General features: G+C 35.4%; 1 protein-coding gene across 1 annotated transcript in view; it reads right to left on the bottom strand.

Moving 5' to 3' along the window:
• The window catches only part of SH3GLB1 (SH3 domain containing GRB2 like, endophilin B1), a 34,550-nt gene extending 9,738 nt beyond the window's left edge, over nt 1-24,812 (bottom strand). The window contains exons 1-5 of the mRNA XM_032627268.1: nt 24,393-24,812; nt 15,020-15,161; nt 12,217-12,345; nt 9,935-10,068; nt 8,394-8,486 (exon numbers count right to left, since the gene is read on the bottom strand). Of these exons, the coding sequence (XP_032483159.1) occupies nt 8,394-8,486; nt 9,935-10,068; nt 12,217-12,345; nt 15,020-15,161; nt 24,393-24,464 (570 nt within the window). The 5' untranslated portion in view covers nt 24,465-24,812. The remainder of the gene's footprint in view (nt 1-8,393; nt 8,487-9,934; nt 10,069-12,216; nt 12,346-15,019; nt 15,162-24,392) is intronic.
• Nucleotides 24,813-25,365: the final 553 nt, after the last annotated feature.

The following is a 25,365-nucleotide window of genomic DNA, read 5'->3' as shown; positions in this document are numbered from 1 at the left end:
ATTGTAAATAGAGTTGCAATGAACACTGTGGTACATGACTTTGAATCATCAAAAAATCTACAAACAATAAATGCTGGAGAGGGTGTGGAGAAAAGGGAACCCTCCCCTCTTGCACTGTTGGTGGGAATCTAAACTGATACAGCCACTATGGAGAACACTATGGAGGTTCCTTAAAAAACTAAAAATAGAACTACCATGCGACCCAGCATGGGCATATACCCATAATTCAAAAAGAGTCATGTACTACAATGTTCAATGCAGCACTATTTACAATATCCAGGACATGGAATCAACCTAAATGTCCATCAACAGATGAATGGATAAAGATGTGGCACATATATACAATGGAATATTACTCAGCCATAAAAAGAAACGAAATTGAGCTATTTGTAATGAGGTGGATGGACCTAGAGACTGTCCTACAGAGTGAAGTAAGTCAGAAAGAGAAAAATACCGTATGCTAACACATATATATGGAATCTAAAAAAAAAAAAAAAGGTTTTGAAGAAGCTAGGGTCAGGACGGGAACAAAGACGCAGACGTACAGAATGGACTTGAGGATACAGGGATGGGGAAGGGTAAGCTGGGACAAAGTGACAGAGTGGCATGGATATATATACACTACCAAATGTAACATAGATAGCTAGTGGGAAGCAGCTGCATAGCACAGGGAAATCAGCTTGGGGCTTTGTGACCACCTAGAGGGGTGGGATAGGGAGGGTGGGAGGGAGATGCAAGATGGGGGAGATATGGTGATATATGTATATGTATAGTTGATTCACTTTGTTATAAAGCAGAAACTAACATACCATTGTAAAGCAATTATACTCCAATAAAGATGTTAAAAAATTTATTAAAAAAACACTGAATAAAAAATATAAAATGATCTCATTAAGGACAAAGGATCAGTCTGCTATGTTTGAGCAAAATTTAATTATTTAACTGTGAAGAAAGCACCATAATACAAAGCCTAGGAAGTCATTCTGTTGTACAATCTAGACTTTATATTTAGAAAAGGTAAATGACAGGAAGGAAACAAATCTTGTTTCTTGAACAAGTTTCAGTGTATGTTTGGGATGGCCACAAACAGTCTAATGTCCCAAACCACCTCTACTTCTGACACATGTAACTGATCATAATAATTAACCTGAGAGGCTGAGGTAACTGAAATTAGGTTCAGCATAATTAATTTGCTTAGGAAGAAAATAATCCATTTTAGAAAGATAAAAAGGGTTTAAAGAAAGACAATGAATTTAAAGAGTTTTTATTCTGTCCTCCAGAAGATCTCATTCCCCAACTTAATTTTACAATTAAGACAGAGTTCTAGGCAAAAGATCTTCTGCTTAGAATACTGTTACTGGGCTAACTGATCTAGAGCATAGCTTGGGTTAGAGAAGCAAGAAGAGCTCTTTTAGGATGTAAGCTGGAAAAAGGGCAAGAATGTGTTGGTTTGTTTTATCAGGACTGGGCAACTTATTTTAAGCCAGAAATTTTGGTCAAGCTTCTGAGGCATTTGCTATGACAATCTTGGTCAGTGTTACCTACTTTTTCTAGGGGCTTAAATCTTAAAATATTCCAGGAATATGCAGTTTTTATTTATTTTTATTATTTATTTATTTATTTATTTTGTGGTACGCGGGCCTCTCACTGTTGTGGCCTCTCCTGTTGCAGAACACAGGCTCCGGACGCACAGGCTCAGCGGCCATGGCTCACAGGCCTAGCCGCTCTGCGGCCTGTGGGATCTTCCCGGACCAGGGCACGAACCTGTGTCCCCTGCATCGGCAGGCAGACTCTCAACCACTGCGCCACCAGGGAAGCCCTGCAGTTTTTAAATTATACATTTTTAAATTATAAAAATGACAGAAGTGAGAATAGAGGAAAAATATATCCAGAAATCCATTTTGATATATTTTAAGCTTTTTTCACGTATACAAACATAATGTTTCATGAGTTTCTTGCCATTATATCAACTATTTCCAAAATTTGTAGAAACTGCAGAATCAAATCAGAAATTTTTTGGTGTACCTGTATGCTAACCAAAGTGGAAAAGACCCTGGCTTTCTTGATCAACTTATTTTCTCTTCTACGTTACTCTGCCCCCTTTTCACGCTAGACATTCAGGAAGAAATCAGAGGCCAGGGTGTAACCATAACTAAGTTGATGAATGGATTCCACAAAGGAGGGGTGAGAGCATAAGTCAAGAATTTCACATTGGATTTCCAAGTTATGCTCCACAACCTATTCATGAAATAAGACTGTATAGTTAGCAATCCTACAAAGTCAGAAAATAAGAAGTTGAAGTTTATAAAACTACTTAATATTCAGGGGCCCAATTAATACCTGCCCTCAATCCCCAGCACTGTCCTCAACTCACGGTCAGATTCTGAACATGAGAAGTAAATTAAAAATGCTTCTGAAGACCTCAAATAGCACTTGAAACAAATCTGCACTAAAGTCATAATTTTATTCCTTATTCCTTGCTTTAGGTATTCTCCCAGCCAAGAACAGATTAGAAATGGTAGCACAGGCAGAGAGACTGGCACTAGCAGTAATATGGACAGCTTCTAAAAGTGACAGTCTGACACTGAGGGAGGAGACAACATACTTCAAAAACAAAGGATCCAACGGTTGCACAGTACAATAATGGATATTCATAATAATGACTCTATAATGAAGTTAAATATATGCTATCCTGTATTTAATTTTTTACAAATATTTTCAACTAAAATGACAGAAATATTAGCTTTAGTGCTGTAGAGAACAAGCTTCAGTTACCTTGAAAATTCATTTGTGTGACATGATATATATTCATTTCTCTGAAGATACAGGACATTGTGTTAACTATATTTTATATAATTATCATATGAATAAACCAAGTATTATATAAAACTGTCTTCTGACAAGGCGTTGTAAGGATTACCACTTAATATAACAGCTATCTAGTATTTATTAGAGTGTATGCAAACCACATCTCTGCAGCATTGTTCTATTATTCTGTGGAACTACTACTAGTCAAACAGATCTAAGCTTTCCATAATAATTTTCAGATTTTATAAGACACAGTAACAAAGACTGTGATTGGCCCCATAGTTGTTGCCCAATAAAGATTTACTGAATAAATGACAATTAAATTCTTGTTTCATAATTCTGTAGTTTAATGATTTACTTACTTTTGTCACTTCCTCTGCCCAAATCTAGCCAGCATTAAAAATTAGAGAAAAATATAGAGCATGAAAGTTGGAATTTAACATTTTCTACAACTTACTATAGAAAAATGTAAATATTTTAATTTACATGGCATACTCTTTTTCCAGAATCACATTAACAGATTAAACACAGTAATAATTAAATCAGTAGAGCTTAATATACTGTGAAAGTATGCCTTCATATGTATCAATACTAATGATGTTTGAATCTTATACTAATTCTATAACTTAATAACAGTTTTCCAAAACTGGGAATATTTAATGCCTCAGTTCTAGTATTCTCATCAGTAAAATGAGAGGTTTAGAGTATATGATTTCTAATTTCTCATTTAGGTCCAAAATTCTGCAATTTTAGTAAGTTATAATAAAGCAAGGATAAATGGACACTAAATGTTGATTTAGCCATGGTGCGGGGCACAATGAACTTGAGATATAATGAACTTAAAATTACCAGAGTTAAATACATCGTACTATAAGTAGATGACCTAACTAGTAAAACAAATGCCTAATAAATGAAACAAAGTCTTGCTAACTGTTTAGGGTATTTTTACCTAAGATTAAAAAATATATATGATTTATATGCTAAATTACCAATGACTGAAACAGTTTCACAATTCTCATTTACCTACATACAGATAGGACAATGGAAATAAATGAATGCATTCTCTTGCTATCTAAGGAAAGCTCTAATTTAGCCAGGGCTTCAATAATTATAGTAGTTTAAAAAAACAAATGCATTTTACATATTCTGTACAATAATCTTTTTTATTACATGATTTTTTCCCCTCCTTTGAGTTCAGTGCTAATGAAATAAAAGTAGTCAATTGATTTAACAAATAAAAACTGTCAATTATTTATTACTTATACAGCAGAGTCTATGCTACTTCTATGGCAGTAATACACCCAGGAGTATTATACCAAACACTGTATCTATAAATCTTTATTGGCTAACATTTATGAATTTTGGGACTATGCTCAGATTTCTATCTTGTTAAAAAATTAAAAACACTTAACATCTCAAAAATTTCCTCAAATCAAGCTCAATAATATACAAAAGATATTACAGAATAATTCTCATTCCCAATTCAAAGCTATCACTATTCTGCAACTCTCCTAAATGAATTAACACTGGACAGCTTCCACACTACAGAAATACCTAAACTACTGGGTTTGTCTTGGCCTGGAATCACAGAAGAAATTAATTCTATGCTGAATTTGGGTGAAAATTAAGGTAAACACTGAAGGTACTGTGAAGCAAAGTAAATCTGTACATCTTATACATTTAAGTAAATTTTGTTAATTTTTTTTGCCAACAGTGAAAATATGAAGTGCCAGCTAAATTAACATCTTTTATTATGTATAAAAGGCACTATATATTTATGTGTAGTATAAATACATGTAAATATTTATGTATTTGTGTATATATTCAGACTCTAATTTGGCACAGCCGAATTTGGCAATTAGAACACAATTTCTTTTCTTCAAGTTCCAATATTTCTTCAGCTAGTATTCTCTGTATTTTTTGTTAGACTAATGAATGCATGGCTTCAACTATTTTAGACTTTATATGTAGATAATAGCAAGAGAAGGCACTTTATTCAAGATGTAGAAAACACGGTAGGCCAACAAACCTTCAGCCATTTTACATGCAGGAAGTTGAGCATGTAAGAGAAATTTACCATAATGTTATCTCCTTCAAGGCGTGCTGAGTTTAGTTGCTTAAGTGCATATAGGTAAGAGACAAAGAACACATTATACCAATGAACACAGTAAAACAAGTTACTTCTGCACACTAAAGAACACACAAACAAGTATTAAGAACTGATAAAATGGTCTTCTACTTAAAAAAAAAAATCCAACTACAGAATTTCATATAATGGTACCTGTTCAATTTTTTCAAAAGATTCAATTTTCAAAGATAAAAAACATGGTTGATGCTTGATTTTAAATTAGAATTATTTAGGGAAAATGCATCACTTTAAAAACTGCCACAATTCCTAAATTTTTATTAAATTTTCACCTATGAAAGCCATTCTGCCTACCCACAATTTCCCTATTCAAAGATCATTTCTATTTTATTAATGTATGATGCCTTCAACCATGTTCTCTTTCAATCAGTCTCACAGGTCTTAGCATACCCTAAAGAGATATATGAAAGGCATGTCAATCCTTGTATTTTTAATAAACTTTAAATTCTAATATATGTACATTTAAGTTAAGGTTATATGATGGTGCTATAAATTCACCCAGTTTGCAGATTAAAGACATAGAATGCTGTGGAAATGCTTAAGTGGGCAGAGGGACATACTTGTTATGTTACCTGAAAATGTATTTTCCATCATGTTTGGATACTCAAAAGTAACAGACGTCTAAACCTCTCAATATCAGAGAGCTTTGAAACCAGATGATTTTTTTCTTCCCATTAACAACACTCTAAAATGATTTTTTAAAAAGTTTATATAGACTAAGTTAGGTTAACAAATGTCAGTGCTTTATAACTTAAATGCATAAGTTATATTTGTTTTTGCTTCTCTGATATAAGTTTTATACTATTTTCAAAGCTGTACTTTATTCATTGTAAAATACTCAGGGAGGTTTTCTCTTTTCTGCTCAATTGGTATATTTTTGAGAAATGTCTTTGATGTTGCTTTACCATTCTTCAACACATTAACTAATAAAACAGATTAGTAAAGTAGCAATATTGAATATAGGCAGAAATATTTTACTGGTATGGCAAAATCACCAAAAAATTCAATCTACTATAGCAGATTGTAAACTGAGGGCAGCAGACATTTTGCACTATTTATATATGAACTCCTTCTCAGCAAAGCACTTGTACAAAATTAGCATTCAGTAAATCTAGAATTTAAAAACAGGTCACAAGAAACTAGTAAACAAATTTTTAAAAAAGTGCTGACATGCACAGGTCCCAAATCTTACTTACAGAGGAACAACTAGTCACAAAACAATCTGAGGAAATTTACAAAGAAGTAAAATCAAAGAAAGTCTGAGATTAGAGTAACCTCCTCAGCCACCAACTAGGAGCAGGAAATGTGTCAAAGAAGAAAAAAAAAGGAAAAACAAACTCCTAGTGGTTTCAATTTTTCTGTATTCTTCAAGTAAACGGAAGAGAAATACAGAGAAAAAAAAATCACAAAATATAGGCATGCCTCAAGGCTTGAGGGCTTTTCCTTTCCAAAGTATTTCAGACTTACTGCTATAAAGTTTGAAGAAAAACAAGTTGGTTATCTAGAGGGAAAGAACACAACTAAAATCAGGAAATGTGAATTTTTGTCTAGACTAATATTTTTAATATTTGGCCACAGTTAAATTTTGTTTAATGCAATATATAAATTCTAGAAAAGCTGTGTACAAACATAATTGTTGAAAAATTCATTTGTATAAACTTTTATTTTTAAATGTAAATTCTCAAGGAAAAAATTTTGTCCTCAATAATACACAGCACAGAAAATCTGTCAACATCTTTCCTGGATATATCAAAAGGAATTATCTCTCAAAATTTGTCTACTATTATATTTGTTTCCTACACATTTTAATAGCAGTGGTAAAATAATTTAGAATACATAGGACCTGGTATACTGTTAAATTTATGAACTCTCTGGCACTTTTCCAAGTAAAATGTAGACTATCATTACTCTGTAACAGTGTTTAAGAAAGTTTTGTATTCTTATTCCATAATCATTGGGCACATATAGACATTTCAAATAAAGATATTCTGTTCTAACACTTATTTCCAAATGATCCTTATTTAACATTTTTTTTGATTATGAAATTTGTATCTTAAAAACCAATTCATATTTTGCTATATAAGTTTATTGCTAGCAACTTAGAAATTAATATCCTAATTTAGAGTCTCTTGCCATCTATGGTATTCATCTGTAAAGTTCTAATTCTGCAAAAAGCTTGTTTAGGGAAGTTAAGCCGTTCTTTATGATGATGTCATCATAAATCTGAGGTGAACTAGCCAGTGATTTTGAAATTAATGTCTTGTCAAAGATAGCTCTTCTCCAGCAGTTGCTAATACAGAATCTCCAAAAGGAGAACTGTCTAGAAGAAAATAATTTATTCTGCTCATACAAGGTGTTGGGTAATCTCATAAGACAACACTGTCCAACACCAAGTTACCAGTTTTAAATTTCACTCTAAACCAAGTCTCAACCTTTTCTTTCCCAAAACAAGAGAGCCACAATAGACTTCTACCAGCACCGTGGTAATATGCTCCTAAGGCAATGATTCTTGACGATAGTAGTGGTAGTGAGTTGGGAACAGAAGGCAGTGGGAATGTCACATCTCTTAACAAAACATATCCCTTAGCTCAAGAATGAACTTGTTAGCTTCATCTAATAAATTCATACTTGTTTATATTGTACTATCTTAAAGGTGCTCCAATTCAAGCCTGATTAATCTCTTCAAACTTTGGAAAAGAGATATAAACTATATAAATATTACATTAAATCAGAAGCTTATAAATAAAATCTTTAAAGTTATTAAAGTTATATATATATCCTCACATATACATATATATAAAATCACTGAACTACTATATTTAATATATACCCACTTAGTCTTAAAAGACTACTCTGAGATTGATTTTTATAAAAAATATACCAGAACTTATTTATCCAAACAGGTTTCCTCCCCCTTCAAAATAGCCACCTGGGACTCCATGTTGCCGCTATCTGAATAGTTTTGAAACTATTCTTGGTGACAACTCCTTCGGTCAGTTTGAGTCCCATGTGGAAAGGGAGTCACATCTAATTTTTAAGCTACACATAAGCATTCTCAAACTTGATTCATTCTTATCTTAATTACTATCTGTTTTTCTATTTCAAATATAATAAATCTATTTCCAGAAGACTTATTTTCCATCACCGCTGAGGTTATTCAAAAAATATGACACAGCTTTAGCAGCTCTTATAATTTTTGTTTTTTAGCAACAAGTGTATCACTAAAATAAGAATATTGCCTCTTGATATGACTACTTTTCACTGATTTGAATGTATTAAGTTTCTGAAAAGTTTGTTTAAAAACACAAAAACAATACCCTAAAGTCGTATTCTAGTCTTAATGATAGATTACAGCTTACATGTTATATGAGTGAAACCTTTTACAAGTCTTAAAGTTATTAACCTCAAATACTCTTCTATTAAAAAAAACACTACTTACTGATGCTCTAGTTTCTGCAGCTTTTGCCTTTTTTAGTCTGGTTTTTGCAGCATCCAAATCCAGTCTCTTATTTTGTAATAGTTTCCTTTCTTTCTATAAATATAGGAAAGAAAAAAAAAGCCTAATGATGCCAAAAATCCAGTAAGAGCATACACATTTAAGGTATTATTCTCCATTAAATATATGAATCATCTGATAAAGATCTATGATTACAAAATTGGCTATAAAGTGACGATTCAGGTATCTGACTCCATTTTCTCATTATTTCCAATTTTAAAATGATAGAGACATTCTAGGTATCTGGGAAAGATGGCAGGTGATGGCAGATATAAAAGAATATTAGTTTTAATATTCTGTGATTTTGCCCCTCCAGGGAACATTTGGCAATATCTTCTTGGTTGTCACAATTGGGGGAGGGATGTTACTAGCATCTACTGGGTAGAAGCGAGGGATGCTGCTACACATCTTATAATTCAGTATAGCTCCCACAACAAAGAATTATTCAACAGATAATCTAGGAAGCGCCTATGGTGAAGAAGGTAGAGGGCCCAGGGCAAAGCTCCTTGAAACTCTGTGCCACAGCAACAAAAGCAACTCTATTACTATGAAAACAGAATTTCAAATTTATAGAATGAATAATGAACAAACATTAGTATGATATCTTAGAATTAGTACGATATCTTAGAATTCCTCATGGGAACATCAAGCTTCTTTATAACAGGTAAGTTTATAAGAATTCACTGTTTGCTTTATTAGTTCTTAGAATTCATATATCAAATATCATCCTATTGACAATCTAATATCTTTTCAATTGTATTTCATCTTTGTGGTTTTTCCTTTGTCTCAGGCCAAACACTTTTTATTCACAAATTCATTGTAAACATATTGAGTTTCAATAATATTTTGTAATAAGAAATCTTCAAATTAAGTTTGAAGTAGTATTTACAATAAAGAGCAGTCTTGCAAGAATCTTAGGAAAAGGATATTCACCTAGAACTCTACTCTCCATCACTTAAAAAACAAATTAAACCAAAAAAAAATAGATTAACAGATTAGGTTTGGGAAAGTGATATTTTTTTCTTTATTTCAGCAATAAAACACAGCTGTGTGAAAAGAAGATAATAGACTTCTAGGGATACAAAAAGACAGAAAGGCTAATAGCCAGAAATATAGCTTCCAGTAATTGGGATTCTGGCTCCCAGTTTAAATGAACAGCTATGTGGCTATACTGTGGTGATAAATTGTGCCGTATTTTAATAATCATTCCAGGAACTTCTCTATAGATTTTAGTGCTGGTAACGAACAAGAATGGATGTAAAGACACCTCAGTAACACTACAGGGACACAAAAGTGGAGTCCGTATCATTAATAGTCCTTTATTTCGGTTAGTTTTGTGTTCTGCTGGAATATGCATCTAACTAGATTATTTAATTTTTCTAATCTGCTACATCTACAAAGTCATTAAGAGGGCAAATTATTCATTAAAAACTAAGTATATACCTAAATTATTTTACTAAAAAAATGAACATTTTCCAACTCACAGCAATTGTTTTGTAATCTCCTTCTATAAAGTTTCTTAAAGGAGTGAGAAAATTTAAGGCTGATGTTTGAATCAGCTCTCTGTCTGCTGTTCCAATTCGTTTTTGTGTTTCTCCACATTTAATAAGGGCATTACCTGCAAAGGAAAAAAGTTTGGTTTTTTTTTTTTTTTTTTTTTTAACCATTGTCTGGTAATGTCAGAAAATCATGTTAAGATAAATCAGCAATTTGATCTGCCTTAAAGTCAGTTGTTACTTGTTTACTTAAGTAAAAATCAAATAAAATTAACTGTAGTTAAGGTAGTTTTATTTTGAAAGTAAATTTAAGATTATAAATATCAAAATGAAAATGACAAAGGTGAACTCCTTATCATATCATAGTTAATTGTACCAACTCTACCAATGGGATAAAAGAGGACAGATACACTAAAAAATACTTATGGTCACAGCTCAAATAGTGTAGATATATTTATAAAAGTATAATTCTTAAAATATTTTAATAAGTAGATAAAGTCAAAATTCTTTTGTTTCTGTATTTATGCACTTACCTCATGTCTATAAATAAGAGTATATACTTGTATCTTATAAAAAAACAACAACCTATGTTTTGCAGCACATATACCCTAATATTTAAATAGGACAAATTCAGTAGAAAATAGAGAAAAAGAAAGAGAACCACAAGATTGGTTCTACTTCCAGTTCTCTCTCTAATAAGCTTTAGTTCTGTGGATCTTAATTCCTTCATGCTCAGATAAAATTAGATCTGATTGATAAGGAAGGTAATAATATAATGTAGTTAAGAGCTCAATTTCTGGATACAGATCTACATTTGAATTACTAGCTGTGGATGAACTATGTAACCTAAGACTCAGTTTCCCTGTCTTTACACAGAGATAATAGAATTTACAAGTAGGATATAAGTGAGGATTTACCAATACATATATTGTACAGTGTTTAGCCCAATTCCTGAAATATTCAATTACTAATACTAATTTATTACTAATACTAACCATCTATTACTAATACTATTATCAATTATTAATAAATAGATTCACAAAGCCCAATTCAAATAATCAGGGTATATTCAATGGAATTATTAGAAGTGCAAACAGATTAAGCAGGTTAAAAAGGAAAAAATTTAGAAGCTTTCTGAATGTTCATGCTCCACCAGGTCTTCAGCTTGGTGAAGGAAAGGGCTGGGTTTTCACGTACCTTTATGACCCCAACATCTAACTGAGTCTGGCACAAGAAGGCAATAACAAATCTGATCGATATATAAAGTTTTTGTAAAATTTATAGTTAAAATTTAGAAGTCAAAGTATAGAAATTTTAAGCATTTTCAGACTTCTGAAAGAATTATATTTTGAAGAACACAATGTAATAGCTTCAAAGTTGTACAGCTATAAGCCAGTTAATGGATTAATAGCATTCATTACACAGTACTTAGGTTATTTCCATCTGACATAAATACTACTAAAACTAAGTTAATTTAGTCCCAGAATTTATATGCTATTTCATAAATCAGGACTATATACGTAGAAAATCACTTAATTTACCTATCATTTCATATCCAAATAAGGATAAATTTCTTGCAGAAGTCTAAATAAAAAGATTAGCCATAAAAAACAGGAAAAAAGCTATAGAAATCTGAAATGGTCTTATGTTCTGAGAAAATTAGATTTGAGGGGTAATGATATATAACTGAGCTTCAGAGTTATACATTAAAAAAGTCACTACAGCAACTAAAAAAAGCTGGCATAACTGTGAAACGTAATAGAAAATTTAAAGTATATGAGGAAAATAGAAATAAAATGTCATCCAAACATCGAGAGATAACCACTGTTAACATTTTTGTGGTACTGATATTACTTGGGTAACGAAAGCACTAGTTCAAATACTTAGTATGTGCCAGGTACTTTATTATAGAAATAAATCCTCAAGAAAGCTTAAAAAAGAAAAATCAACTAGAGGAGACATATATAAACAGAGACTGCAATATATCACAAAAAGTACAACAGAGGTGCTGCAAGATTCAATGGGAATAACCTATTTAGACATAAAAAGATGTGAATTCTCAGAATATATGCTTAAATATATTAAATACTAAGTTACACTGTATATATTTAGTGGTCACCTACATTTGTCACTGCATCCAAAATTTTAAGACAAAAAAATTGAAGTTAAAATTGATTCTACTAATATTAGGTAAATGTTAATGATGTCTCTAAGTAGTAAAAATCTAAGAGTAAAGGTATCTCTTAGCAGACCTTTTGCCTTTCACTTACCATAAGCTGTTCCAGGGCCAAACTCAGTCCCTGCATCAATCATATATTGTCCCAAAAGTTCTGGGTTGTTTATACGACTTGGAGCTTTTCTATCCAGTTTCTCATAAACAAATTCTTCTATCCTGGCATCTAGGAAAAAGGTTTAAAATTACCAATGATTTCAAAAAGCTAAGCTATTTGAAAGATTGTTTTGTTCTCCTACTAGACATTTATTACCTTGTAAAATAAACATGAAATTACTATGCTTTCAAGTATATATCTTAATATATAATTTTTCATTTGCATGTTAAGAGTATTACATAACTCTAAGAAACTTATTTTTAAAAATCTGATAAAATATTTTGGCACAAAAATATTTAAAATAAAGTAAAACTATTATGAGTATTTTATAGGATTTTAAGTTCCAGAAAGGGTTGGTATTCCTTTAATATCTAGTGAAGTTGCCTTTGCCCCATTCATATACTGTCTAACTTTTAACTTTGAATATATGTACACAATTTTAAAATCAGGGATTTCCAGCTATAAAAATATGGATATAAGGTACCTAGAAAAATCAAAGAATCACATACTTCTGCCACTATTATTTTGCTTTAGTTTGCTCACATGCTCAATCTCCCTCTTAGAGGCTAAATATTGGGAGTTTAAGGAATGGAACAATAGGATTTGGAATAGTCTACAGAGATCAGCAATATGATTCCTTGGCTTAATTTTATTTAATTATGTTTAAAGTATATAAATATCTGAGCACTCAAAAGATTTTATCATTAAAAATAAGTTTAAAATACAAAAGGTTAAAAGCAATAATAGGAATTAGCATAAGTAAAAAGGAAAAAACATCTGTAAGATCTGAATAAACACTTGGTTATCATAATATTTAAGAAATTCACATTTACACTGCTGCCCAACAGTGAGATATTTCAGAGACAAATAAGAAAAAAGTCAAAGTTCCAGACTTTTCAGAAACAATGATTAAACATAAAATTACAATCCAGAAAGAATCTCAGTTAAATAGGTTCCTTCTAAGCACCTCACATAACTCCTCCACAAGTGAAAGTGTCACACAGTACACTGAAAATTTCAAAAATAAGCTGAACCAGTAATAGAAACACTTCAGGAGTTGGCAAAAGTGCTAATTTTCATACATAAAACAGGCTGTTGGAACAATACTCGCTTTTGTGGTAGACTCTGGTGCACCATCAGAAGAGTTTTTAAGCAGGAATTTAAAAACCTTTCAATTAGTTAAAATCAAAATGAGTCAGTTCAAAACATAGCCACTGAGAAGATATTAACTTAATTGCAGAACTTCATTTTCTGACCGTGAGAGTGATTCTTATCTTTGCCATCTATCTATTTGGTCAAAAGTTTAAAGTTGAATGCCATGTTGATTTCATTCAGTTAAAAAAAATTGGTATATTTTAAATAAATGTTTCATTTCAATAGGGCATTAAAAGGTCATCATAAAATCTTAACAAAAAAGGCAGGCAATTCTGCTATAATACAATGTATATTTCTGAAAAATCCTAGGATCTGAAAAATCATGCACTAAAAGTAACATGGCTTACAGGAAAAAGAAGGTTGGGTCTGACTACTCAAAATCTGTGTAACTTTATAATGAGAGCATAAATAAAACACACAAAAAATTCTGTTATTACTTTAGACTTAAAACACTAATGTAAAACTGTATATGAGCCATTGTAACTCCCTTCTACCGACATTATTCCCGTTTACCAGTTGAGTGTGAGCTTATTTGCCAATCACAAAAACTTGTTGTAGAACAGACTATATTATTTAAGGAACTATGGATAGAGCAAGAAACAAGAGGAAAAATGTCTACTACTTTCTTTTCTCTTTCTTTCTTTTTTATTAAGATACCATGGTATATTATTTAAGTAGCCTTAAATGAATAAGAAATAACACATAGTGTCCAAAAACAACAGGCCTCACTCAAAGTGTAAGAGGACTATTTTAAAAAGTCACCACAATTTAACTAAAATAGCACAGTATTACTAATATTTTGTATAGTGCTTGAGGTTTACGTAATAGCAACAAAGTTTAAAGCTTGGAACTTTAAATTAGTAACAAAGTAAGTTTATGGCATTTCACAACATGGTCACAATAACACTGGGGAAAAGGGGAAGGAAAGCAGGCATTGTTATTGCTGTTTTCGTCCTTCAGTTTTGATCTGTAAAACTCAGGGTGTCAACACACCTGGTTCTAGTTCAAGTTCCACTTCTAATTAGCTATGCTACACTGAACAAAATGCTAACTGGTGAGTTTCAATTAAAACAATTATTATGCACCTTATTTGCCACATTATTGACTTAGGTGATCTGAAAAGCTTTATGGTGTTGTCTGAAAATCAAACGGAATAATTTATGTAAAAATGTAAAACTTAACATAAACATAAATAGTTGGTAACTACTTAAGTTTCTATATAATTTGCCCTTAATTACTAGGGACAGTTCTCCCCTGGATGAGAAAGGAAGATTAATTTATCTACACAGGCCTTCATAACTCTTAAAATTCAAACTCACTGCCTGAAATTGAGTTTTCAAGAGGATTCTACAGAGGCCTGAAAAATGTTACTTGTCAGTTTGTTAGAGGGTATACAATGACATGTTTATCACCCTCTTCTTCACCAAAAGCACACACACAAAATAATTATAGACCCCAAAGCCATAACCAAAAAATGTTTTCCAAGAGCCATTAAAACTTTTTTAAAAAAACATTAAAAAAAACCTATTAACAGTACTTTTTAATAAAATTAGTCAATAATGGAGACAAAAGGTAAAAAATTTCTTACTTGGATTTGGCTGCAATAACACTTCAGTTTGTTTCATTATTTTTTCTGTCCATATTTTGGTACATTCAGCTTTGCTAAGGAGGTTCTCTAAGTGAGCATCCAATTCTGTCTTCTCTGCCTGGCCAAGCTTTTCTTCTGTGAACTGTTATTGATTATACAGTTAAAAAAAAAAAGTTAAATATACCCCCAACACATTTTAGGAATCTGTATTGAAAAGAAAACTCAAATCCAAACAATCCCGGGCATACAAATAATTGTCTGTAAACTGTTGTATATGAATGCTCCTTTTTGCCCCTCTGGTAATTTATCCATACCTCTTTTGTGGCACTTAGGATAATCCTATTCCATAGTTAACACATATCCTTAGTTCTGCTGAAATGTATGGTGTGAATGCTATAGAAAATCTAGCATACTGTCCTATATATAAAGTATATAAATATTTCTTACATTATAAAGGTAGGATAACATAGTGGTAAGGAGTAAAAGTTTTGAGCCAGCTGGATCTGAATTCAAATCCTGACTGCACTGCTAACTGTGTGACCTGAGCAAGCTTTTGAATATTTTTTCCTTAGGTATCTTCCATCGCAAAAGAGAGACAATACATATATTACGGTGTTTTAAGAATTAAGTAAGGGTATGTATGTAAATCACTTTGCTCAGTGCCTGATAATTATTATTTTGAATTTAAAAAGGGCTATTTATGTTTAATGTGGCTTTGTATCATTGGCACTTTAATCACACCTAGTGAGATAGGCTTTTATGGGATGTTCTGGGAAACCATCATTTAAGTTGTTTCTTCAAAATATGTTCCAGCAACTGATTTATGGACTAACTTTTGGAACATATCCTATTCATACTACTGAAGCATCTTTTAAAGATCATAAATGTAGTTAAATATACTCACAACATATCAGTTTTTATTATCCTTAGTGGTTTTTGAGGAAAGGCAGCATTGCCCATACAATAACAAAGAGGTAAAAGTATTTCTGTGTAGATTTTATAGAGACTTCTGGACACTTTTAATTAAATACTAGAAGCAATGACTCAGGCTGTTTATCATGCATAATTTTCCTCTAGAATATGTGGCTTCCCATCATAACACAGGTATATCACTAGCACTAATTCTATACTCATTAGTCATGACTTATTTCTGGATAACAAAATAGAATGTTCACCTTTAAAATATCTTCTGCAGCTCCATTTTTCTGAACTTTATTATCTGTTTCTTTCAGCATCCTTCTTGGTCTAATACTTTCAATTGATTATCAGTTAGCACTTATAGCTTTCAGAATGTTTTTCTTAGACTTCTGGTACACCCCCACTAAAGGTTTTATTCAAGGCCTAGAAATAGCTTCAATAGCTTTTGTAAAGCTTTAGGTCTTTTAAAGACTGGCCTGTAGCCAAACCCTGACCCAATGGGTGGAACTGAGAATAATAGTTCCAAAGCTATTGCCTAAGCCTGTAAACTTGCAGTGTACTGTAACCAAGGACAGGAGAGGCATTGGGAAAAAGATCAAAACTCTGACCCCAAGGTCAGCTGGATAACTATGCAATCTAATTCTTGAGAGAATGCTGATACTCTTTACAGATCCCTGAAGATTCTAAGCTGTAGACCTGCCAAAGGTATACATTAGAATTTTAGAGGTTCCAAGTCTAACCTCCCTTGGTTAAATAGATTATTTCCCAGATAATGCGAGTAGTTCACCCAAGTGAACATCATCTATAAAGGATGATCTACCAGTAGAGAAAAATTCTCCACTTAGCTCCTTAGTAAGCAAGTATATCTATTTTGTTTGTTCATTCCATTCATTCCTTCAACAAATATTTATTAAGCACCTACATATGTGCTAGGCATTATTCTAAGCATACGGATTTCAGAAGCCAAAAAACAGACAAGGTTTCTGCTCTAAGGAAGCTTACATATTAATGGAGAAGACAGACAACAAACAAGTAATTTGACAATAAGGATACAAAGATAAAAAGATGATGGAGAGAGGACCAACACAGATGGTCCTATTGTTTCTTGATCCAGTGACTGAATGATTAACTGAGTGAATTTATGGAACCCTTAAGTATGAGTGAGATAGTTTGATTATAGAAAGCCTGTTCAGAAAATAATTCTGTAGGAAGAACCACATGAGCAATTTATTTAAGTACCAGTAATAAATTCTGATGTTTACTTGCATTTTCTGAGAGTAAAAAACAATTGCTGTGCATTTTGTATCATGTACTCAGAAACATCTTGTTACACAGGTAAGAATCATAAATTTAGTGATGAAGAAATTGAGGCTCAGGATGGTTTAAAATTTTGCCCTAAGATGTCAGTGCTGGGATTCAATCTTGTATCTGTTTGAATCATAGTCTTATTATATACTATGCTATCCTTCCAGTAAAATATTTGCTGATTTCAAGCAATTAATATTTTCTATCACCATTACCTAAACACACCTTGTGCTTCTCTGTCCCTCTTTCTTTGTTCATAGCACTCTGATGAGCTGTATCCTATAGCCCACCTCTGCTTCCTACCTGATATTCAATCATCATCAAATTAAGGATAGTAACTTCAATCCTATCTAAAATAAACAATAAAAGGGTGGGAGGGGACATAAGAACATTTCTAATGTTATATATTTAAGTTGAAATCATAAATTTAAATTTTATTATTTCAATGTGTAATTGTAAAAGATATATTTCCCATGATTTTATCACTATGGGGATTGAAAGATTTTTTCCATTGTTAATCACAAGGTATGATATATTAGGTTAACGAACTAGTACAACACTTAATACATAAATTTTCCTCTAAACTACAGAAATGATGAGTTATATCAACTAAATTAAGGAGAATTATTAATCAAAGATATTTGTGGAGAATACATACTTTTCTTCAACTGTATGTGAGATATATATTTAGCATATGACATGGTTCTTGCCCTCAAGGATTTTACGATCTTAACAATATTGCTTAAACACAAACATAAAATTATGATATCTTTGTCAGAAGAACAAAAGACTTATTCTTTCTTTAAAAAAAAAAAGACCCCTTTCCTAATTGCCAAAAATTTTAAATTTTACCCTAAAAATTTTAGTTTTCAACATCTTTAAGTCCAAAATCATTACTGACTTTGTAGTCAATTAGTGCTGATAGTTGTTCATTATAAACTACATTTGATTTTAAGCATATATATATATATATTTTTTTCTTTTTGCGGTACGCGGGCCTCTCACTGTTGTGGCCTCTCCGGTTGTGGAGCACAGGCTCCAGACGCGCAGGCTCAGCGGCCACGGCTCACGGGCCTAGCTGCTCCGCGGCATGTGGGATCTTCCCAGACCAGGGCACGAACCCGCGTCCCCTGCATCGGCAGGCAGACTCTCAACCACTGCGCCACCAGGTAAGCCCTTAAGCATGTATTTTAATGCATGTATAGCACTACCATTTAATAATTAAAAACTTCTGTGAAAACAAGCTACGATGAATGTCAGAATGCAAAAAAGTCATAGAAATCCAAACCCAATGTTCTCTAAAGTGTAATCTGATGTACTATTCTTTCATAATATTTCATTAGTAACCCAGTAAAATGACCTGAGAAAAGAAAGGTTAATCCACTCTTTATATATTTTCTCTAAACATTGCTTTAAGAAAAAGATTGTCTTTGAGTCAGCCACATTATGCCAGGCACTGCAATCCTTCCTTTACTACAGGATAGACATGCAGGCTACAGTATGAAATAAGAAGCCTGGATTCCATGCCCTGATTTACTAGAGAGAATAAAGGACTACAAGTAAAAAGTCTGTGTGATCAAAGACATCTATTTAATATAAACTCTAACCATCAATTCTTTGATTGGGTAAAGTAATAGTTTAAAAGTATTCTAAACTTCTTGGGGGCAAACGTATAACACAAACTCTGAATATATTAGTAAACTGTAAAGTAGATTCTCCTCAACTGGTTCTCAATTTTGGCTGCTCTTTGGAATTGGGGGAGCTTTCAAAAATACTGATGCTGAATCCAATTCCAAGGATTTTAATTTAACTGGACTGAGGTGCAGGCTGTAAAGATTCCTTGGGTAATTTTGAGTGTAGCTAAGACTGCGAACTACTGTTCTAAGCTCATACACAATTATTTTAATATCAGGTTAACAAAACATGTTCTATCTAGCTGTTTACTAAATTAATGCCAACAGCACCAAAGGGTGTGAACACAGTTTTGGGTAACATTAAAGGTGAAGAGTTTTTACAGAATGAGAAAATGTATGGCCTTTGAATGAGATATATTTATTAGAATTTCAGAGACATGGTGAAGTTACTGCAATTTAAATTCTATAAAAGAAATGGAATTTCAGGAGGACCTGAGAGTGAAATTGCATCCAGACAGGATCCGACAGGAGCTGGTGGAGGCCAGCATCATAATTCATCTTTACAACTCCAGCTTAGATACACTATTGTGCTTGTTAAATTAAATGGGAAATAAAGGCCAAACCTGCAACTAAAGTTTAAAGACCTCTTCCCCCCCAGAAAATAGCTGGTGTTCATGAAGTGCATAGTGTAACTTTAGTAGTCAGTTCAAAGAAAATGTTAGAAAATTAAAATGAACCCCCTTCCCTCAGTAATTTAATTTGAAAATATTTTTTTAGAGACTATATATCATTTTAACAATGGTGAGCAAAGTTTTGCTTCAATATCAATTCTGAATTAAAAATGCGCCCACTTGAAAGATTTATCAAATGAAGAACAGTAATTCACAAAATGGCTATTTACTACAAAGAATATTTAATTATGATAAATTGAGAGTAGATTATGAAGTCCTTGAGGGCAGCAACTGGCTCTCATTCATTTTTGTATCCTTCAATACCAAGCACCTAGGAGATACTCAATAAATATAGGTTCAATTAACGAGTCTGTTTCAGACTAGCGTTAATCAACTTCAAGGTCAGCAGATATAATGTTAGAAAAATACTAAAAAAATAATTATTTAACATGCTAAATGATTCAAAGAGTAAACTTTGCATACGGATACTACTTTCTTGGCTAAAATGACATAAAAATTAAAACAAAAACCAAACAGAAAACCATATTGGATATTGTGAGAGGGGAATAAGAAAGAGAGTTGGGGACTTCCCTGGTGCCACAGTGGTAGAGAATCCGCCTGCCAATGCAGGGGACGTGGGTTCGAGCCCTGGTCCGTGAAGATCTCACGTGCCTTGTAGCAACTAAGCTGTGCGCCACAACTTCTGAGCCTGTGCTCTAGAGCCCACAGGCCACAACTACTGAAGCCCACGTGCCGAGAGCCCGTGCTCCACAACAAGAGAAGCCACCGCAGTGAGAAGCCCGCACACTGCAAGGAAGAGTAGCTCCCACTCGCCGCAACTAGAGGAAGCCCACGCGCAGCGACGAAGACCCAAAACAGCCAAAAATAAATAAATAAATAATAAATTTATTAAAAGAGTTGATTCCTTTAGACATACAATCTTATTAATGATACGAAAGCCACAGAGTGACAGAATTTCAGAGTTCTAAGAGACCTTACATAATAATTCATTACAAGAAAAATGCCACATGATCATACAAAATTGAAAAATGACACAGGAATTGACATAGGAATTCACATCAAGATTCTGTGGTCTGAGATGGACTTGAAATTATATCTTGAGGTAAGGAAAGGCCACAGAAAGGGAGCAGAGAGCATTCAAGATGAGTTTAACTGTATGAACAAAAATCTAGAGTTAGAAAAGTACAAGATATTTTTGAAATTAAAAAAATAATTTGATAGGAATAAAGTATTTATATATGAGTAAGAGAAAAGACAAGGCTGGAAGGGAGTATTTAATTCTCAATTAAGGAATCTGGACTGAAAAGGTAGGATTTGAATGGTTTTTAAGACATTAATAAAGACAACAATTTATCAAGGATATATTACCTGATCCTTTTGTGTTCTACTGAAGGCATCACAGACAACAAAAACACCAAAATGGATTGTGAGGGAATGAATACTCCTATTCATTTATACATTTTACCTTAATATTCTTTTTAAAGTACCGAGGTATATAAACTGAGAGTGGAGTAATGGGACACATTTATATGATTTAGTAGTTTGATTTTACTTTTTTTTAAAACAGGGAACATGTTTAATTTTTAAGTAAAATGAAAAAATGTATAGCAGCTGTCTAACCAGAGTGGCCTATTCCTTAAGGTATAATTTGATTTGAATAGAATTATTTAGAAATATCAAAGCTAAATTCCATTCCTACTGTTTTTATTGCTTATAATGAGTAACTGGCATAGCTCTTACACTATTCTTAGCATGAAACTTGGCACTTTGGCACTACACTGATGTCAACTCAATTTAGAGTAGGAACTCAATTATCGACTAAATACAGAAATGAGAAAGTGGTGTTCTGTTGAAAATTGCCACACAGCATTCCAAATTTCACATTACATTTTGGAACCATCCTTTTTTTCCTTACATATTTTATTTTAAAGAATTGTGGGGACTTCCCTGGTGCCACAGTGGTTAAGAATCTGCCTGTCAATGCAGGGGACATGAGTTCAAGCCTTGGTCTGGGAAGATCCCACATGCTGCGGAGCAATTAAGCCTGTGCGCCACATCTACTGCCTGTGAGCCACAACTACGGAGCCCGCGTGCCACAACTACTGAAGCCTGCGCGCCTAGAGTCCATGCTCTGCAACAAGAGAATCCACCGCAATGAGAAGCCCCTGCTTGCCGCAACTAGAGAAAGCCCGGGCGCAGCAACGAAGACCCAATGCAGCCAAAAATAAAATAAAACAAACTTATTAAAAAAATTGTGGAAAATGTCAAACATAAACAAATGTATAATAGTATAATAAAACCTCATGAACCCATAACCCAGCATCGGCAAGTATCAACCTTCTGCCAATGTTGTTTCAACTACCCATCTTTATTTCTTCTAAAATATTTTAAAGCAATTCTCAGACATGATATAGTTTATACATAAATATTTCAAAATGTACCTCTAACAGATACAGATGTAATATAAAAAGTCACATTAAAGAGGCTAGGGCTTCCCTGGTGGCGCAGTGGTTGAGAGTCCACCTGCCGATGCAGGGGACACGGGTTCGTGCCCCGGTCCGGGAAGATCCCACGTGCCGCGGAGCGGCTGGGCCCGTGAGCCATGGCCGCTGAGCCTGCGCGTCCGGAGCCTGTGCTCCGCAACGGGAGAGGCCCGCGTACCGCAAAAAAAAAAAAAAAAAAAAAGTCACATTAAAGAGGCTGTTCATCCTGAAATTTTTCCCTTCTTAGTAAATGGCTCAAGCCAAAACCTCACAGTCATCCTTGACTCATCTTTCTCTCATACTCCAGAGCCAATATGACATGGAATACTGGTTAGATTCTGAACCTCCCCTGCTATGCTATCATTATTTAAGTCATAACATCTTTTGCCTGTCCTATGGCCACAGCTCCCTAACTGGTCTCCCTAGCACCCCTATAACCTCAGATTCTGCACTTGTTGCCTCTGCCTGAAATGCTTTCCCTCCAAAAACAAAATGGGAACCGTCACTTCCTTGAGGTCTTTTCAAATTTGATCCTATTAGAAAGGCTTGCCCTTACCATCATGTCTATACAACATGGCAACAACCATCACCCCTGCCCTTAACCTATCCCCTTTGGCCGTCTTCTCCATCACCACCTGATGTATTTACTATTTTGTCTTATCCTGTTAGATTGTAAGCTTCAGGAGGGCACTGTGTTGATTTTATTCACTTTTGTATCACTTTGTATCACTAGTGTCCAAAATTGTAGTGACACACAGACATGGAGTAGGCACTTAAGTATTTAAGACTGAAAATTATTTGATAACTAACAGATTATAATTTTAAAACTTCTTCCTAGAGAATTTGAAACAATAATTGAAATTCATTTGGGAAGTACATCTTGAGAGCTCTGTCTCAAGATTTTTTAAATCAAGTCTATCAATTATTTAAATCAATTTGTAATATATGTGTCCTATTTAAGCAGTGCGGATTATGCACCTTGAAAACATATCTAGATGTTTGTATGTATGTATGTATTTATTTTTATTTATTTACTTATGGCCCCGCGGCGTGGCATGCGGGATCTTAGTTCCCCCACCAGGGATCTAACCCCTGCAGTGCAAGCCAGGAGTCTTAACCACTGGACCACCAGGTAAGTCCCTCTAGCTGTATTTAAAAGAGTGGCACTACTTAGTGTCAAATCTGCATTCAGCATCTAGAATCACATGGAATCAGCACCAAAACAACACCAAAGCTCACGATATAGGCAGCCATTATCTTGCTCTAGTTCTATGATTCTTTGCCAAAAATAGTGCAATGTAAGATCAATCAACTATGCCAATAAAACCGGGGTAAAGGAGATAAGGAAAGCAGTGATGCAATACAAATGATTTATTTCAGTATCAAGAATTTGGTATGTTATATTAGAAAACTATTTTTGTTTTCTCTTTACAAAAGAGAATGTTGTTGCTACTATGTCTATGTCATCAACTTAAACACCAGACTGTTTACAACCCATGTTGTGGTGAAATTTACATCTGTTCGTAGATTTAACTGAGTTGGCATAATGTGGGTGATGACTGTAGAAAACTGTCCAAGTTCCCTAGCACTGACACTTCCTTGATTTCTGAATACCGCGAGACGGTCAACTTTTCCCCTTAAAGTGTATTTGAAAAATATCCCTGTGACTATAAGCACAACATGAATCTTCCCTTTCTCTCGCACTGCCCTACTGTCAGTGCTTCCCATTTCGAAAACCCCCTAACTCAGTGGCCCTGGCAAAGTGTGGACGCCAACTGGGGATCTCCATTTCTCCCGCGGACTGCCAAGCCCAGGGACCGGACGGGGTGACAGAGGACTGCAGGGAACTGTGCTGGCAGCTCTCTGGGTTGAGGGGCAAGGAAAGGAAACTTCCTTCTTGGACTCGGCGAGGAGAGTGAGAAAGACGAAATGAAAGGGTGGGGGTGGTTCAAGAACGGTCTCTGTTACGCCGCGGACTCGCAAGGCCTCCGCCAGCCCCGGGAGGGAGGTCACACGAGCACCGGCGTCGTGAGGTCAGCAAGGCGGGTGGTGCTGTGCCTCGGCCCGAAGCCAAAATCAAGGCGACCTCCAGAGGAGGGAGGAAGCTCCGGGCCCCGTCCCCACTCCGCCTCGCTTCCCCGGGAGCGGCGGCTAGGCAGGAGCGGGGAGGAAAACGGCCGCCGGGCCCAGAAGGGCACCAGGCCGCGCCCATCACCCGGGCCTCCGGCCGCAGCAGGCCCGCCGGGCGGTCGGCGAAGCCCGGTGCGGAGGGCGCGGCCGCCTCGGGCGAACCCTCCCTGGCCCCTTCGGGAGTCGCCACTCCTTCTTCCCGCCGCGGTACCTGAACTGCACGACTGAGGAAGGTGCCCGCGTCGGCCGCCAGCTTCTTCACGTTGAAGTCCATAATGTTCATCCTGGGAGGAAGCCGGGCGGAGCTGCCGGCTGACCTAGCGGGGAGGCTGAGGCGCCGCGGCCGGGCTGGGGCACCGGGCGAGTGGCGGGGTCAGACGTGGTAGGTGGAGGGAGGCGGCGCCAGTCCCGCCGCCGCAGCTGTCGTTTCCGTGAAGGGGGAGAGAGAGGGTGGGGCGAGGGGACAGAACTAGCGCCTCGGAGCCGGCCGCGCGCCCAGGCGGCGGCGGCGGCGGCGGCCGAGACACAGGGCCTGTCCTGCCGGGAGTGCTGCCACTAACGTCGGCAGGGGCCGCGGTGGGCCTGCAGAGGACTACCGGGCAACCCGGCCGTGAAAGCCCGGGTCCCGAACGGAGAAAAAGAGCGCGGGCCGCGGGGCGGAGCCTTTGTAGAGGTTCTCGCGGGAACAGCGACCCCTTCAGGATCGCCGCGGGGCGCGCCGGGAGCTTGGCCAGTTCCGCCTCGGGGAGGGTCGTGTTCGTTGTCAGGTGCGCGCCGCTGGGCGGCTGAGGCGCTGCGAGTTTGCAATTAAGCCCCTGAGAACCAAGAGCAGAGACAACCCAAATACCCCCTTTTTGTTTTAAGTGAAAATGTGGAAGTTGTAGCATAAAATTACAGTATCTGTGAAATTAGAACCACCAACTCCCTGTCATCTTGTAGCACCCGCGCCCCGCTGGTCCCTGACGCCTGGATGGCACTTGGCGAACGTTTGCAGTATAGGGTCGAATTTAATGTCCCCACCGAGCCTGCTGTTCATTCATTCAGCATTATTGAGTATCTGTCGTGTACCAGGATTGAATCATGTGCTGGAGATACCACGCTGAACAAGACTGTCCCTGCTCTCAGGAAGCTCTCAGTTCGGTTACTTGACAACCTTCAGAGACACCCCCTTCCCCCTGCTCCAG

The sequence above is a fragment of the Phocoena sinus genome, chromosome 1, assembly GCF_008692025.1.
Source record: "Phocoena sinus isolate mPhoSin1 chromosome 1, mPhoSin1.pri, whole genome shotgun sequence".
In the NCBI taxonomy this organism is placed as follows: domain Eukaryota; kingdom Metazoa; phylum Chordata; class Mammalia; order Artiodactyla; family Phocoenidae; genus Phocoena; species Phocoena sinus.
Note: the sequence above shows the minus strand (reverse complement) of the source record. Positions and strands in the feature narration are given on the sequence as shown.